The sequence below is a fragment of the Tachypleus tridentatus genome, chromosome 9 (assembly GCF_004210375.1).
Source record: "Tachypleus tridentatus isolate NWPU-2018 chromosome 9, ASM421037v1, whole genome shotgun sequence".
NCBI lineage: Eukaryota > Metazoa > Arthropoda > Merostomata > Xiphosura > Limulidae > Tachypleus > Tachypleus tridentatus.
The window spans coordinates 99986604-100004947 of NC_134833.1; the positions used below are offsets into that span (position 1 = coordinate 99986604).

At 36.8% G+C, this 18344-nt stretch overlaps 1 protein-coding gene across 3 annotated transcripts in view; it reads left to right on the top strand.

Moving 5' to 3' along the window:
- The window catches only part of LOC143225870 (tectonin beta-propeller repeat-containing protein 1-like), a 73498-nt gene that overhangs the window by 14621 nt on the left and 40533 nt on the right, over positions 1 to 18344 (top strand). For all 3 annotated transcript variants that reach the window (XR_013014119.1, XM_076456026.1, XM_076456027.1), the window contains 2 exons: positions 7469 to 7569; positions 15999 to 16121. Coding sequence is in view for 2 of the 3 variants with exons in the window: in XM_076456026.1 (XP_076312141.1) it covers positions 7469 to 7569; positions 15999 to 16121 (224 nt within the window). In the remaining variant the exon portion in view is untranslated. The remainder of the gene's footprint in view (positions 1 to 7468; positions 7570 to 15998; positions 16122 to 18344) is intronic.

Genomic DNA, 18344 nt, shown 5'->3' on the forward strand with positions numbered 1-18344 from the left:
CATCTTGGACATATGCTGCTTCACTTCGTTCCACAACTACAGTGGGAGTGCAGACAGATTTCTCTGTACCTCCAAGAGAATCTTTTTCAAAACAAATGAAAAGCCTTTTGACTTCCATGGTTAAAAAGGTTGATGAATAGACTTCTCCACCCATCTCTGTTCCTCCCATACAGTCCAACAAATCTCAAGATCCACATCCTTTGGTTTCAAATACAGGCATTTCTTCTGATACATTTTTTTCTCCAACCCCACGATGCAAAACAATCAATCGTTCGTGTCCTCAGTCACTGGAATCCCCTTCCAACAAGAAAGACCTGCCCAATCGACCCAGGGCAGGATCCATGGAGGTTGATAGACCTCCTCTGAGTAAGGACAGTAAGGAAAAAAAGATGTGGTCATAAGCGGAAGGGTTCTCCAGCCACTTTGCCTACCCGTCATTAAAAATGGCCACCTAAATACAATGGAACTGTTCAGGTTTACGTTCAAATCTGGATGACGTGAAAACACTGATTGCTTCCTACCATCCTGTATATCTTTCCTTACAAGAAACATTTCTAAAACCTGCTGATACAGTCACTGGAATTCCCTTCCAACAACAAAGACCTGCCCAATCGACCCAGGGCAGGATCTATGGAGGTTGATAGACCTCCTCTGAATAAGAACAGTAAGGAAAAAAGATGTAGTCATAAACAGAAGGGTTCTCCAGCCACTTTGCCTACCCATCATTAAAAATGGACACCTTAATACAATGGAACTGTCAAGGTTTACGTTCTAATCTGGATGACATCAAAACACTGATTGCTTCCTACCATCCTGTGTCTTTCCTTACAAGAAACATTTACAATGGTGCTGATACAATCACCATTCGGCAGTTTTCTCTGTACAGAAATGACAGGCTGTGTGATGGACGACTACATGAAGGGGTGGCACTATTGGTTGATTAGCATGTGTCCACCCTGTCTTTGTCACTCAACATACCCTTGGAGGCTGTAGCCATCCATGTTTCCTTGGGTCAACCATCACTGTTTGTTCTCTCTACCTGTCTCCTGGAGAGACATATGATCAATCAGACCTTGATACTCTAGTTGAACAGTTGCTGTCTCCATTTCTAATCCTGGGGGACTTTAATGGACATCATCCCCTCTGGGATAGTGCTGTTATTGATAGGAAGGGTCGCTCTGTAGAGCATATGCTCTCTGATCATAATCTTTCTCTTTTCAATAGTAGTTCTTCCACTTATTTCAATGCACCTAGTCAGTCCTTTACTGCTATTGATCTCTCGGTTTGCTCCCCTTCATTATTTTCCCATTTTTCATGGAGGGTTGACAATAATCCACTAGGCAGTGATCATTTTTCTATACTTTTGAGTGAGACTGGCCATGGTTGATGCCACCCTATTGGAGTGCCCCGGTTGAAGCTGGATCAGGCAGACTGGTCCACTTTCACTGCTCTTGCAGAACTTGATCCTCCCATCGTGAATCAGCCATCAATAGACGACTGTGTGGCAGCAGTAACTGACTGTATTATACAAGCAGCTGCTCAGTGTATTCCTAAAACATTGACACGTTTTCCATGATATCCTCATCCGTGGTGGAATCCTGCTTGCCACTTGGCATGGAAGGATCATAAATGGGCCTGGGATACTTTCCATAGATATCCCACATTTTGAACTGCATTGTTTTCTAACAGACCCGTGCACATGCTAAGTAGGTAAGACGTCGAAGCCAGAAGGAATCTTGGATGAAGTTCACAACTAGCATATCTTCTACCTCTAATTCCAAGGTCATATGGGACAGGATTTGAAAGGTCAGTGGGCACTACAATTCTGTCCCCTTCTTCATCTTACTCTCTGATGGTCAAGAGGTACCTGATGTCTGGAGCATTGCCTATACTCTGGGTGAAAGCTTTTGCTGGGTATCTAGCACTTCTGCTTGTTCCTCCACCTTCTTGGCTATCAAGACTCGAGCAGAACGTTCACCTCTTTCCTTTTGAACTGACTGTCTTTTTGACTATAATTGTCCCTTTACACTGGTGGAACTGAAAATGGTCCTTCATCGGTCTGGTGGTAACTCTGTTGGACCTGATGATGTACGCTATGACATCCTGCTCTCTCTCTCTCTCTCCTGCTTCTCTTGATATTATTCTAATTGTTTTTAACTGGATCTGGCAGGAGAATGTTTTTCCTGATGCTTGGTGCCAGGCTATTATCTTACCTTTCTCTAAACCTGGGAAAGATCCCAAGATTCCTTGACACTACCGTCCAATTGCTTTGACGAGCTGTCTCTGTAAGACCTTAGAGAGGATGGTTAATGCTCGTCTTGTTTGGTTCCTCGAATCAAACAACCTACTTTCACCCACCCAGTGTGGGTTCTGACGACAGCACTCCAGCATAGACCACCTAATTCGACTTGAAACATCAATCAGAGAAGCCTTTCTCAAATGCCAACATCTTGTTTCAATATTCTTTGACATTGAGAAGGCTTATGACACAACATGGAGGTATGGCATTTTGTGAGATCTCCATATATATGTGTTACGTGGTCATTTACCTATGTTTATTAACAATTTTTTTAATGGACAAGAGATTCCAAGTTCATGTGGGTTCAACACTTTCCCGTTCTTTTGTACAGGAATTTGGGGTCCCTCAGGGCTGTGTTTTGAGTGTCACACTTTTCAGTATAAAGATAAATGCCATCACTGAACATTTCCCTCTCACTGTTGCAAATGGGCTCTATATTGATGACTTTCCCATCTCGTGTCAGTCGTTGAACATGAGATATATTGAGCGGCAACTACAAACTGCTCTCATTCGTGTACTGAAGTGGACTACGGCGAACGGCTTTAATTTTTCTCTCTCTAAAACAGTCTGCATGCACTTTTGCTGCTAACGAGGTATTCACCCTGATCCTGAACTTCATATCAGTGAAGTTTCGCTGCCAGTGGTCCCTGAGACCAAGTTCTTGGGGCTTATCTTTGGCTGTAAGCTGACTCGGGTCAAATGCACAAGAGCACTGAACATCCTCTGTGTCCTCTCTACTGCCAGTTGGGGAGCAGATCGATGTTCTATGTTAAAGGTATATTGTGCTCTTATTCGATCAAAACTTGACTATGGATCAATGGTCTATGGCTCTGCCAGACCCTCGGCCTTAAAGATGCTTGACCCCATTCATCACCAAGGACTTCGACTCTGCACTGGGACTTTCTGCACCTCTCTAGTTCAAAGCTTATAAGTTGAATCTCATGAACCTTCTCTGCACCTTTGCTGTTTGCAACTATCTTTACTATATTCTTCAAAACTTCATTCCTTACCAAAGCATCCCACCTGAGAATGTGTTTTCCTTCCTCAGTGGGCCTTACTTTTTCAAAACAGACGATCTGCCATTGCTCCTTTTTGCCTTTGCATCCAGGTGCAATTGGATGAATTGGGTTTGTTCTTGGAAAACATTGCAGAATCCACTGGTCAACCCACCACCCATGGCTTATTACAGCCCCCAAATGTGACCTTTATTTAAGTCATCTGAAAAAGGCAGATATTCCCGATTGGAAGTACCGTCTTTTATTTACTGAACATTTTTGAACAACCTTTCTATTCCAATTTATATGGATAGTTCAAAATCAGGTGACTCTGTGGGGCTCTGCCATGGTTTGTTATGGTTCGGTAGTTGCACGTAGAATCCCCTCTACAGCTTCTGTGTTCACTGCTGAACTGCACGCCATATCTCTTGCCCTGGATCATATTGAAGCTGAGCAGTACTTTGACTGCACTATTTATACTGACTCCCTTAGTTCTCTGCTGGCCTTGGAAACACTTCAGGTTGGTTCACACCCTGTTCTTGCTGATATTCAAAACTGACTGTCCCATTTCTTATTAACATCTACTTCTATCCAGTTTTTCTAGATACCAGGCCACGTTGGTATTTGCAGGAATGCGCTTGCAGACATGGCAGCTAAATCTATCTGCTCTGGCACTATCACCATTGTGTCTATTCCGTACATTGACTGTGGTCCTGTATTAAAGGCTCGGCTCCATGTCAGCTGGCAGTCCACTTGGAGTGAGCAATGTGACAACAAGCTTTTTGAAATAAAACCCTATATTGGGCTTTGGCCGTCTAGCTTCTGTAATGTTCAGAAGGAGGAAGTTGTTCTAACTAGACTACGTATTGGTCACGGTTTTTTAACTCATTGTTTTCTTTTATCTGGAACTGATGCACCAGTGTGTAGTTTGTGTAACACTCAAATCACTGTAAGCCACATTTTACTTTCCTGCCATCATTATGACTCTCAACGACGGCACTATTTTCAACATGTTCTGTCTCAGGGTTTGTCTGTAACATTGGATAGGGTCCTGGCATGGCCTAGCGAGTAAGGCGTGCGACTCGTAATCCAAGGGTCGTGGGTTCGCCCCGCGTCGCGCCAAACATGCTCGCCCTCCCAGCCATGGGGGCGTTATAATGTGACGGTCAATCCCACTATTCGTTGGTAAAAGAGTAGCCCAAGAGTTGGTGGTGGGTGGTGATGACTAGCTGCCTTCCCCTAGTCTTACACTGCTAAATTAGGGACGGCTAGCACAGATAGCCCTTGAGTAGCTTTGTGTGAAATTCAAAAACAAACAAACAAACATTGGATAGTGTTATTGGTGATGGTGACACTGTCCACCTTGATAAAGTTTTTGGTTTTTTAATGGCCATTGATCTTTTTGACCTCATTTAAGTGTTTGATATTTATTCATTACACCTTTTTAATGGTGGTTCCCTTTTCAAAGTCTCAATCTCTCTAGTTCAATTTGACATTGTAAAATGGCCAGAACATTAAATAACTCGACACCAGGATTTGAAAGGCCAACTTCAGGTGACTAACGCTGCTGTTTGAACTATCCATTTGAACTACCCGTTAGTCTTGCTGGCGAGTTGTTAATACACTTTTGCTGCATGTCATTTAACACTATTATTACTTTACCTTTTAGTACTGGCCATAATGACACATAACCCGGAACCAGGACTGGAAAGACCAACTTCAGGTGACTGACAGTGGTTCTTGTACTTACCTGTTAATCTTCCTGGCAGGTTATGATCATTACCATTATGCTGGAGAAAGTCCTTTACAACTTCTCTTACTCTGTTTTCTCTCTTAACCTTGTGGACTAGGTGTCAACATTGATTTTATGCTTTTTCTGTTTTTCAATGATGCTTTGTTTTACCTTCATTTCCTTTATGTATTTTACTGCATTTAATTTATTTTTACCTTTATACTGGATGTTTGTCGTAGATAGCCTAGCTGCTTTGTGCCATAAAACACTTAATCACTCACTTGTATTAATGGAGCAGTTATCACTTAATGTTCGATTGATATATCTTAAAGTGAAAATTTGCTTGATAGTTCAGAAAATAAGGGTCACAAAGCCCTTTTGGATTCATTAATCTTGAAATAAGCAATATTCAAATGGTCAACTTGTAGTTGTACATTAAGGCACACATAATTTGCAATAGCACTCAATAATTCACAAAGAATTGGTTGCAACTTATTTTCAGCTAAGTTTTTGACATCAAATTTCAAAATTTTTTATTAAGTTTATCTTGTTTTATCCTTAAGTAAATTTGAATTAAACAATGAATGTTACATTTAAACTAATGTCACTCTTGTGGGTATCAAGGTGATTTTTGCTTTACCAATACCTTTTTGGGTGATAGAGAAAACAGCGCTGAAAAAAACAAAACAACAACTGAAATTTTACATTTTGAAATGCAACACTGATTGGACAGCTGGTGATGTTTGATCCCTCCATAAGTTTTATTTACTCAACTCCTTCCATAAAGTTGTATTTATCTTTAATTACTCCATTTCTCCAAGTAAACTTTCATGATTGTACTGTCTGTAAACAAGACCTGCCATTTACTGGTTTATACTGAAAACAAATATAATATTTTCAGTATAAAGAAGCTTTTCTTATTGAACAAATTTGTACCATTTAAAATAATTTTATAAACTTTTAAAACAAATCATGATAAAAATAGCACATAAAGATGTAGAAATTGAGAGACTGAAAAGCTAAAATCAGTCAGTGAAAAGTCACCCATGAACATTGATACTTATGAATCAATACATAATTCTCCTTTTGCTAACCTCTCATTTTAAATTCAAGAGTATCTTATGTTTACTTGTAACAGCAAAACATTTCTCTTTACTCCAATTCAGTTCCCATTGTTTTCTTGTGGAAGAACAAAAATCTCGGATATCACAGTTTATGCTAAGTCGAGTACACTCCATCACTGAATGGTCACCATCTTTGTAATTATGCTCATTGTTAGGCTTACAATTTTGGTTTTTGTTGATAAACACTATCCAAAGAAATTTAAAATTATTAAAGAGTATGCAACTGAAAAATTCACAACACTGTTATATGGTGTAAAATATTTAACCACATGGATCAACATCCACAAACCCAGACAATTGTTAAGGGAGCATTCTAAAAACCTTAACTCTTTTATCAATATTGACAACAATATTCCTGTTGTCCAAAATCCAGTTGCCTGTAGTATTGCTACTGACTTTCACATTTGAATCTTCCAGCTTATTCTTAAATCACCCCTGAAGAGAAGAGATGTATCTACAGAAAGTATTCAGATTCTTGGGTTACTTGTATGTAATTTGTAATAAGAATAAAATAATTTCAAAGGTAATTTGGTAATTCTTAAACCTGGAGATGAAGCTGTTACAGTAAATATATTTTTTTAGATTAACATAATCAAATTTCCTAATTACATTATTAAACATTTAAGGACTAAATAAAAAGTGATAGTAAGTATTATAATGATAAATTCATAAAATTGTGTTTTTGTGTGTTTTTTGCAATAGTTTAGACTTTCAAACTGCATATAAAATTTAAGGCACTAAAAATGTACTTAGTTGCTTAGGTTGTGTGGTGACTGTTGATGTGATAGGTGTATGGATATGTTATGCTGCAAGTTGTGACCAGCCCAATTCATCAGAATTAATAAAGTTTTAAATGTATTAAGTATTTGAGCAGGTTGAATGATGTGTTTTTATTAGGTTGAGGGTTTGCAAAATTTAAATAGATACACTTTTTGTTTGCATACATTATTTTTAGTATATGAAGTTTGAATATGTTTTTTAAATGATGGTATGTTCATTTTGAGTTGAAATTTTGCAGAATATATACAGAAGTGATTTGTTGTTTTAGGTTGTATAGTGGATTTTAAATGTTTGAAGCCAGGCAGGTTATGTAGTGTTGTACTTTGAGTAGGTTGAACGTTTGTGTTATTATTAGCATTGAAAATTCATTCAGAGTAAGTAAAGGTTTCAGTCAGTTTAAAATTACTTCTTTAAACTGTTTGTCATATTATTTCTTTTGTTTTGAAGATAAAATTTTGGAGATTTCCAAAGATTTCTGACATAGTGAAATCCAATGAAAGAATTTGCTTTTTGTCAACTTAAAATATTCATGTTGCAGGTAATAACTGGGTAAGAGTTGATTCTCCAAGTGGCAATGAAAAGTTGTTGCAAGTATCTGTTGGTACCAGTACTGTATGGAGTGTCAGTAGAGTAGGAAAGGTAAGAGAATATAGAACTGTTGTCATTCTTTTTGTAAATTTGTGTCCTTTGTATCATCATCATCTTGGATGCTAAACTAAATTTTGTTTTCTGGGGAATGCTACTGAACTATAACTAGTATACCTTTTCTTATTTTTACCCATTCTATGATGTATCTGAGGTAACTCAATGTTTCAAAAATATTTGTCTGATGCAGTTTGGGCAAACCACTTCTCACAGTATTTTTATTATAGCAATTTCTTATGGAATTGTGTATTACGATAAGGTGTCAAAAAACAAAATAATGAAAACCCTGCTCCTTTCTTAACTCGTATCTCGTATCAAAAATAAAGACAGCACAGAAGATTAGTTTGGTGTAATCTTATATATGTTGCAGACTATGGTGTCCACTTGAGAATTCATCTGTCTCTCGTTTACAGTGGCTGTTTGAAAAGTTGTACTTGGAGGTAAAGCTCAATATTCACTTTCAAAATTATGGGAGAACAGATGTGAATAACATTGATGCCAAATTTTATTTTGCAAACAATATATTCTATACTAAGTTGTTAGGAACTAATCACACTGTTATTCACATTTCAAAATGTGGTGTAACTTAAAGAATAAAAAAGATAGATTTATCATATGTTATTCTTGAGCAGCTCTTAGCACGACTGAATGCTCAACAGTTACTTTTCATGGTGGCTGGTACTAGTAACTCAGAGGTTTGGCTCTGAGTGATGCCAAAAGTGCAACACAATTAACCTTTTTGAAGTTCATGAAATAATTTGAATTGAGAGATTAACTTAAGTTTTTCCCATCGTTGGGGATGGGTACTTTTGCTTGTTCTAATGAATGCTAATTTGTATATTTATAGACCTATTTAAAGTCTTTTCTTTCATCATTAACTAATGGAATATTTAAATTAATGTGATCTTTCTCTTTCAGAGCCTACTACATAATAATCCTAAACTTTCTTTTTATCAAGGTTTAATATATAATACATGATTCTACAGATACGTGTTTTGAGCAGCAATTGGGTTCAGTGAGACAAAAGCTTCTTATAATTTAGTCTCTTCAAAAAATTTTAAATTATTGCATTTTTTTAAGTTAAGGAATACTGTAAACTGACAATTTTTTATGGTTGAATGTAGTTATTTTTAAGTTTTTATATTAATTCTTGATATTCATAATAAATGAAATAACTTACCAATGTACTCTTTACTTCTTAAGCATGTTAGTGATATGAATTTTGAAGTATAAACCAAAAAAATTGTATTAAAATATTTCCTGATTTAAAATTGCTTAATATTAGTAGCTTTTGAAAGTGACTATGATTTAATAATGATTATTTTTCATTCAAGAAAGTTCATTGCTATGTCGTGTTGAATGTTAACACTTTATTAGCATTTTATAGCTGTAGTGCTTTCTTCTTATTGCTTATTTGTTATAGATACATTGATTTGTGTAGTTTTTACTATTGTACAACTTACTTGGTTGCTTATTCAACTCTTCTTTATTTAAGTGTGGATTCCTGTATGTGATGAGGGGCCATCCCAGAGAAGGTTCTTTTCTTTCAGTTCACCTCCTCTGGGATCTAAAATCCACCCACGTGTTTGCTGTGTGTGGTGATCCATGAAGGGAGGATAGAATCCTGTGGTTGAGGATCCAATCCTAATAGATCACTTTGGCCTTGAATTCCTGTAAATGGGCAGCCTAGGGTGCCAGTGCTGGATGTTTTCAATGGGTGTTGTGGACATTATATCTGATGCTGATGTTTGGGTATAGTGCTCACAAAACTCTGGCATTGCTGCAGTGTCTTTGTTTTGCACTGTAGTGCACCCCCTTGTAGGGCTCCATGGTGGGTGGGGTCGTTGGGCACCAAAATATTCTTTCTTTATTATAGATTCCTAAGATAAAAATTTGAAAAAGATAGCAAAAAAACAGTCCATAAATAAATGGCCACATCTTGAATATTCTGAGCAGCAATCTTCAATCTCTGTAACACCTGTGCTTCATTTTCTTATACTACATTCTCTTTCAGACAAACCTTTAGGGCATATGTCTCCCTTTTTTTTATTCAGAAGGGACTATAGGGACTTGCTGGCTCTCCTAAGTCACTTAAAAAGTTTCACTCTGGTGACAATGTTGGTGGAAACAGTAAACCCCTTTTGTATTCCAAGGGGATTGGGGATATACCCATTGAGGTTACTCCCCATGCTACAATGAATTCGTCGTGAGGAGTTATTGTTGAGAGGGATTTAAAGAACATTCCCAAGTCAGAGATCATTCGTTCATCCTCAATTGCTGGAATCTTCTTCCAGTGACAGAGACCTGCCCAGTTGACCCAGTGCAAAATCCAAGGAGGTTGACAGACGTTTCTTGAATAAAGAAAAAAAGACCAGGTTAAAAACAGAAGAGTTTTCCACCCAATTTGCCTACACATAAATAAAAATGGCCACTTTGATACAGTGGAACTGTTAAGGTTTATGTTGTTATTTGGATGACATCAAAGCACTGATTGATTATTACTATCCTGTATATATTTTTTTTTTTACAGAAAACATTTCTGAAACCTGCTGATACAATCACATTTTGGCAGTTTTCTTTGTAAAGAAATGATAGGTTGTGTGAAGGACAAGTGCATGAAGGGGTGGCACTGTTGATCAATCAGCATGCACCCACTCTGTCTTCTTGGGTGTTTTCTTGGGTCATACCATCACTGTTTGTTCTTTCTACCTGTCCCCTGGAGAGACATGGGATCAATCAGACCTTAATGCTCTCATTGAATAGTTGCCATCTCCCTTTTTAATCCCAGATAACTTTAATGGACATCATCCCCTCTGGGGAAGTGCTGATATTAATGGGAGGGGTTGCTTCATAGAGCATCTACTTTAAGATTATAACCTTTTTCTTTTCAATACTGGTTCTTATACTTATTTTCATGCACCTAGTCAGTCTTTTACTGTTACTTGTCTCTTAGTTTGTTCCTCTTCACTATTCTCTCACTTTTTATAAAGGGTTGACAGTAACCCACAAGGCAGTGATCATTTTCCTATCATTTTAAGGGAGACTGGCTGTGGTTAATGCCATCTGACCCATGTGCCCCAGTGGAAGTTGGATTAAGGCAACTGGGCCTCTTTCATTGCTGTCACAGAACGTGGTCCTGCCATTGTCTGTAACCCATGAATAGATGACTGCATGGCAGCAGTGACTGACTGTATTATACAGGCAGTTGCTCAATGTATTTCTAAAACCACGACATGTTTTTCATGATATCCTTGTCTGTGGTGGTATCCTCATTGCATAGAAGGCTCAGAAATGGGCCTGGGATACCTTTTGTAGGTATCCCTCGCTTTCGAACTGCATTGCTTTCCAGCAGGTATGTGCATGGGCTCGTCAGGTAAGATGTCAAAGCCAGAAGGAATCTTGGATTAAATTCCAACCAGCATTTCTTCTTCCACCAGTTCCAAAGTAATGTGGGATAAGATTTGAAAGATCACTGGGCAGTATAATTCTGTCCCCCTTTTGATCTTACTCTTTGATGGTCAGGAAGTAGCTGATGCCCAGAGAATTGCCAATACTCTTGTTGAAAGCCTTTGCCAGGTATCTAGTACTTCTGCTTCCTCCTCGACCTTCTTAGCCATCAAGACTCGGACAGAGTGATTATCTCTTTCTTTTTGGGCTGATTGTTTCTATGACTGTAATTGCCCTTTTATACTGATAAAACTCAAACTGGCTCTTCATCAGTCTGGCAGTACATTGATCTCATCTAATGATGTACACAATGAGATGCTGCACAATCTCTCTCTTGCTTCTCTTGCTGTTCTTCTGGTTGTTTTTAATTGGATCTGACAGGAGAATGTTTTTCCTGATGTATGGCATCATGCTGTTGTTCTATCTTTATCTAAGTCTTGGAAGGATCCCAATATTCCTTCAAACTACCATCCAATTGCTTTGATGAGCTGTCCCTGTAAGACCTTAGAGAGGATGGTTAATGCTTGTCTTGTTTGGTTCTTTGAATCAAACATCTTTTTCTCACTCATCCAATGTGGGTTTTGGTTGGATCACCTGATTATCCTTGAAACGTTAATTAGAGAAACCTTTCTCAAACTACAACATCTAGTACCAATATTCTTTGACCTTAAGAAGACTTATGATACCACATGTAGGTATGGCATTTTGTGAGACCTCCATTTACAGGGGTTAGTGGCCATTTGCCCATTTTTATTAAACATTTTGAGTGGGCAGGTGATTTCAACTTCACATGGGCTTGACACTTTCTCATTCCTATTTACAGGAACTTGGAGTCCCTCTGGATTGTGTTTTGAGTGTCACTCTTTTCAGGATAAAGATTACAACTCCCTCTTACTGTTGCAAATGGGCTCTATGTTGACAACTTTCACATCTCATGCCATTTATTGAGCAGCAGTTACAGACTGCCCTCAGTTGTTTACTGAAGTGGACCACAGCAAGCAGTTTTAACTTCTGTCTTTCTCAAACCATTTGCATGCACTTTTGCAAATAATGGGGTATTCACCCCATTTCTGAACTTCATGTCATCAAAGTTGTGCTTCCCATGGTCCCCAAGACAAAGTCCTTGAGGCCTGTCTTTGACCATAAGTTGACCTTTATACAGTGGAGCGCCATTAAGCCGCGGACTAGTAAACCGCGAAATCGCTTAAGCCGCTGTAGCAAGTCTTGTCACCGCTAATTTAAGAACGTGTAAAAACGCAGCTTACGAATTTAATCCTGGCTTTATAACTTCATGGGGATATTTAAAAAGGATTTGCTTTAATTTGGAAAATAAATAAAATATATTACAATAGAAATCGACCTTTAATCTACCTTATCCGCTCTCTGTCAGCTTTATGGAGGCCGCCATTGTTACTGAATCACACCTCTCCATACATTAAAGTTAATCCATGCATTGGTTGTTTGTGTTAAAATGGCACTTGTCAATTGTATCTGAATAGTCTATACATTAATATTATAATGATCACGCAATGGCCCAGATGAGGCTCCTCGGCGGAGCATTTGGGGACTTCGGCTTTTCAGTCACAAAGGTTTAAGCCGCGGTTAAGCAGGTTGACCCCCCAAATGTTGCGGCTTAACGGCGCTCCACTGTACCACACATCAAGCAGCTACAAGTCAAATGTACAAGAGTACTGAACATCCTCCATGTCCTCTTTTTCACCACTTATATCGTGTTCTTATTGGACTGAAACTAGACCATGGGTCTCTGGTCTATGGCTCTGCCAGGACTTTGGCTTTGCAGATGCTGGACTCCATTTATCATCAGGAATTTCGGCTCTACACCTGCATTTTCCTCACTTCTCCAGTTCAGAGCTTGTACACAGAGTCTCATGAACCTCCTCTACAAATCTGCTGTTTGCAACTGTCTTTATTGTATGCTTTGAAACTTCGACCTTTACCATTGCGTCCCACCTGGGGACATGTTTTTCATTTCTCAGTGGGCTATGCTTTTTCAGAATAGATGATCTACCATTGTTTCTTTTGGCCTTCATACCCAGGTGCAGTTGGATGAATTGGGTCTGTCCTTGGATAACATTGCTGTATCCACTGGTCAGCCCATCCCACCATGTCTTATTACCATCTCCAAATGTGAGCTTTCCTTAAGTCATTTAAGAAAAGCAGATACTTCCCACTGGAAGTACTGCCTTTTATTTGCTGAACATCTTTTGAACCATTCCTCCATTCCTATTTATACAGATTGTTCCAAATCAGGTGACTCTGTGGGCTCTGCTATGGTTTGTTGTGGTTTGATGGTCGCACATAGAATTCCCTCTATAGTTTATATGTTTACTGCTGATTTGCTTGCCCTGGATTACATGGAAACTAGCAGTACATGACTTTACTATTTATACTGACTGGCTTTGTTCTCTACTGGCTCTTGAATCACTTCAAGTTGGTTCTCACCCTGTTCTTTTCGATATTTAAAACTGACTGACTTATTTCTCTTTAACATATAATTCTATCCAGTTCTTCTGGATAACAGGCCATGTTGGTATTTGTGGGAATGAAATCGATAACACTGCAGCTAAGTCTGTGTGCTCTGATGCTATCATTGCTATGCTTGTTTTGTACATGGATTTTGGTTCTGTATTTAAGGCTTGGCTCCATGCCAGTTGGCAATTGCCTTTGAGTCAGAAACATGAAAACAAGTTTTTCCAGATAAACATCTCTATTGGACTTTGGCTATCTTGTTTCCTTAAGGGTTAATAAGAGGAAGTTCTAACTAGACTATGCATTGATCACAGTTTTTAACTCATCATTTTCTTTTATCTGCGAATGATGCACTAGCATGTGGTCTGTGTGACATTCAGGTCTCAATAGCTCATGTTACTGTCATGCCATCATTACGATGGCACCAGTTTAGACATATTTTGTCCCAAGGTTTATCCCTAACATTGGACAGTGTCAGTCATGATGGTTTTTGTTTTTTAAAGCTCATTGGCCTTTTTAATGCTATTTAAGTTTTTAATTCATGAATTAGACTTGTTTTTTTTAAACATGATTCCTTTTTATGAATTAAACTAAAATTACTTTGATGTGAAGTTAGAAAATGACCGTGACATCAAATAACTCGAAACCAGGACTGGAAAGGACAACTTCAGGTGACTAATGCTGATTTTTGAATTTACCTGTTAGTCATCGTGGCAAGTTATAATAATTAAAATTATGCTACAGAAAGTCTTTTAAAACTTGTAATACTATACTTTTTCTCTTACTGCTATAAATTAATTTAAAAATTGGATTTATTGCCATTTTAGATTTTAATTCAAAAATTAAACTTTGTTTTACCTTGATTTCTTTTTATGAATTTTAATAATTTTACTTTTTAATATTTTTTTACTATTTGTTTGGCACAGATAGCCTAATTGCTTTGCACCATAAAATGCCAAATAAACAATTTTATTTGAGTGGTAATTTTTAGGTGGTGACAACCAACATTAGTATTTAAATTAGAAGATGGTTAGTGTGTAATGCAGATCCTATAAAGCTATCTCAAAGTGCTCAAACTGAAACAGTGTATAATGATTATGAAAATTGTTTTAAAAAATTAATATTGTAGTCACTAATTTTTTTCAGTGATAAACCCCTAAATATATTTTTGAAACAAAGTTTAAATTATTTTGCCCTTATTATTTTTTCCTCACTATCTGCAGTTTCTGTGTCCCTGAAATGTGAAATTTTTTTGCCATTGTGTTGGTCCATTTTAGTAGTTGCAAGGTATAGTATAAATGCCAGAAGGACATTAGAACAAACACTTTCATACCAATTATTAACTTATTCAGAATATGACTTGAATATCTAAAAGAAGTTTGAAATTATGCTAAGCTTGAGACTGTTACATTTTTTATGTTCCTTATGATCCTCTTTCCTACCTCCACATGGATATTAGTATTCAGCAGCCAAGTTTTGGATTGTAGTTGACTTATTGACAGTATGATTCTCATCACAGATCTGCGTGGATGTCAGTTCCCAGTTCCATGGGTTTTGGAAGTAGTTGACTTGCTATGCACAGTTTGATGTGCCCTAGTCACTCTGCACCTAAGGGTATATCCCTTTCATTTTACCCACTTTTAAAAATTTCTGTGGTTGAGTTTGATAAATATTGCATGGTTCAGATCACTATCCAGCCATAGTACAGGGTGTTCGGAAAGTCACTGTGCAGTTTTGTCCGTTAATAAATATATAAGTGTACAGTGACTTTCCGAACACCCTGTATTATCCCACTTGGATATGCTTGTCTGTATCATAATAAGATGTCAGGCAGAAAGTTTACCTGGTTCAGAAGTAGTGCCATCTTCCATCTCAAATTTTAAAACCTGACTATCTAATCTTCAGGAGCTGATTTTGATGCTTCTGAAGGATGTTTCTTTCCTTCTCTTGTATCAGTCTTGTCACTGATAAATGTTGGGTTCAAGCGACATATGTGAGAGGAGGTAACGTATCATATTCGAAGTTATTATTTTCCTATACTGAAATTGTGTTTCTGATAGGTGCTTACCTTCCCTCATACTTGCCACTTTTTCTCTCCACTGAAAACTGATACTTACCTTTCAGCTAAAACCTAAAATGATAGTTCAGTAGAGTTGAATAGAGGGAGTTGCATGCATTATTGGTAGGGGGTTGTTCCATGATGATTTGCATGCCAGACACATTGAATTTTGTTAATACCAATTAAGTGGAGATGAAAGACTTGTAGCCTGTGTAAAACGTTTGTTTGCATATAGAGGACAGCACTGAATGATAGTGGCTAGAGGTAAGTACGTATGAAAAATATATTTTCGGTATAGGAAAATTATAACATTAAGTAACCACTACATGTATTATTTGTGCGATATCTTGGGGTTGCCCTTTAAATGAGTGAAGTCTTGTTTCAGCTAATGTATTCTGTTTTCAGTGGTTCATTTGGCATCTCTTAGGTGTGGTTTAGAAAAGGTGTGAATGGCCAAAAATCAGGAATAGACTGCATTTCAGCAACAGGGACTGGATGGGTTGAGATGGTTGGTGAGATGACCATTGTTAGTGTGGGGCATTATGATCAAGTAAGTAATCTTTATAAATCAACAAGTTTTAAACTTGAAGCATTATTTTCACATAAGATTATCCCTCTAATTTATCTTTTGTTGTGTATCATAGAAATTTGTTGGCTCATTTTCAGTACATGTTTTAACTTGATAATTTGCCATGACTTTGTAGTGTATCACCGCACTTTGTTTGAATCAGTGTTAAAATTCATATTTGAGAATTTGACAAGACTAGTGTTTTTAGAATTCGCTCAGGCAAATTAGTTTTCATATAATGAAAACAAAGGTCGTAACCTTACCACAATTTGTTAAAAATTAGACTTAATTAAAGATATTTTAATTGAAGAATTTGTTTTCTTTAATTGAGTATAGAAAATTGTAATAACAGAAATTATTACATGAAAAAGAATTGTAAACTGTAGTTTTTACTGGCTATGAATGGAAAATGTGTTGACTGGAGTTGAATTTTGTTAGTAATGATTTGTTTAGGCTTTTTCGGTTGGGCTGTTTTTGATATAAATGTGCCTGCACTTCTCTTTAGCTCATATCTAAGGTGCTTAATTTGAATTGGCTTACCAATGAAAAATTTTACATATTTGAAGTTCATTGCAAACTAAGACTCATTTCTCAATTCTTCTTAAGGTCTTGTAACCCTTCTTTCTTGGACATTGTTTGTACTAGCTTTATATGCTGAATTTTCATCATAGTGATACACGCTTCTATTTTGTAAATGCTTGTACTTGAAAACAAGATTTCCTATAACCGTTCTTGGCAGCTTTTCAATCAGTGTTTGTTTTTATGGTGTTGGCATCATTGACTTCAGGCACCATTTATTTTCAACTGTAATTTTACTAGTATGTTTATACATTATATGATATATAAAATAAACAAAAGTAAGCATTGTCAGAATTGCCATTGCCTATCTTAATTGTGAACTTGATGTTGTAATGGATAATGCCTATGGTAATAGGACCCAAATATGTTGGGGATATCCCATTTATCAGACAATATCAAAATGCTGATGTTAAACTAACCAGATATCATGGATATTAAGCTAAGATTATGGAGCTGAGTGCTTACACCAACCATGTCTCAACACCTGTTGCCCTTCACTATCTACAGTCAGTTCTGGGAAGGCAGCTACCCTTATGAGTTTTTAAAGGTCTTAAGGTATAAATGAAGCCACTCTAAAAATTTCTACTGTGTGAATATTCAAACCTTCACTTTAACAAAAAGTTTATTAACTCTCTCAACATGGGCTCGGTCAAGTTGAGTGACCTTGTGACTTCCTTGTACTCATTTAGTCTTTATGCATTTAATATTTCTGACTTTCAATATATGTGTATATCTTCACCAAATTTAGCAGACTTTCAGTTACCAGTATAAGTCATTTACATACAAAATATCATATTTTTTTAGCAAAGTATTTTTAGTAAACTAAAATAAAAACTTGTCCATAAATATATTGAGTAATTGTTCTGAATAATCTTTGTGCAAAGTGATTTTCATATTAGGATTAAAAACACTTTTCTTTGTCTCAAAAATATCAAATTCTTTTGTGTAATCCCTGAAACCTCCTAAATACGTTTCAAACGTTTGTTTTCAGTAACACTTTATATTTTATTTGTTATTTTCTCTACTCTTTCTCTATTTTGGATCAGTTATTTTGATCAACCTCATAATCACACATGCAAAAAAAAATGAAATCTAAATTACACTTTCTTTTCTTTCTGGAATGACTTCAAATTGTAACATAAAACTACATTTATTTATCTTAAGTAGCTTTAAGCTGGTAACAGTATACATCTATTTATAACTAAATTTTATTGTTCTTTTGATTGCCCTTTGAAGCAAGTCAAACTACTACTTGCAGCATTATAAGTTGTAAAACACTCAGGGAACAATTACCTGTTCAGTACCAATGTTATCTAATACTTTGTATGATAGATGAAAACCTTGGCTCTGTATTAGTTATAGGTAATGTATAATTAGATGTATGATAGGACTATAAAGAAATACTGAAAGAGAGGATATGACAAAAGGGGTCTGATTTTCTATTTGATTGATGTTTAACCAAAAAAGATTGAAGGTTATAGAAATTATGGTTTATTTGAACAATAACAATTTTATATTGAATAACTTGTGTTTAATTTCATACTTGTGGGAAGTGTGGTAAATAAGATAAAGAAAAGCAGATGCCTAGAGAATATGTCATGCGTGTCACACTAAGGGAAACTCAGG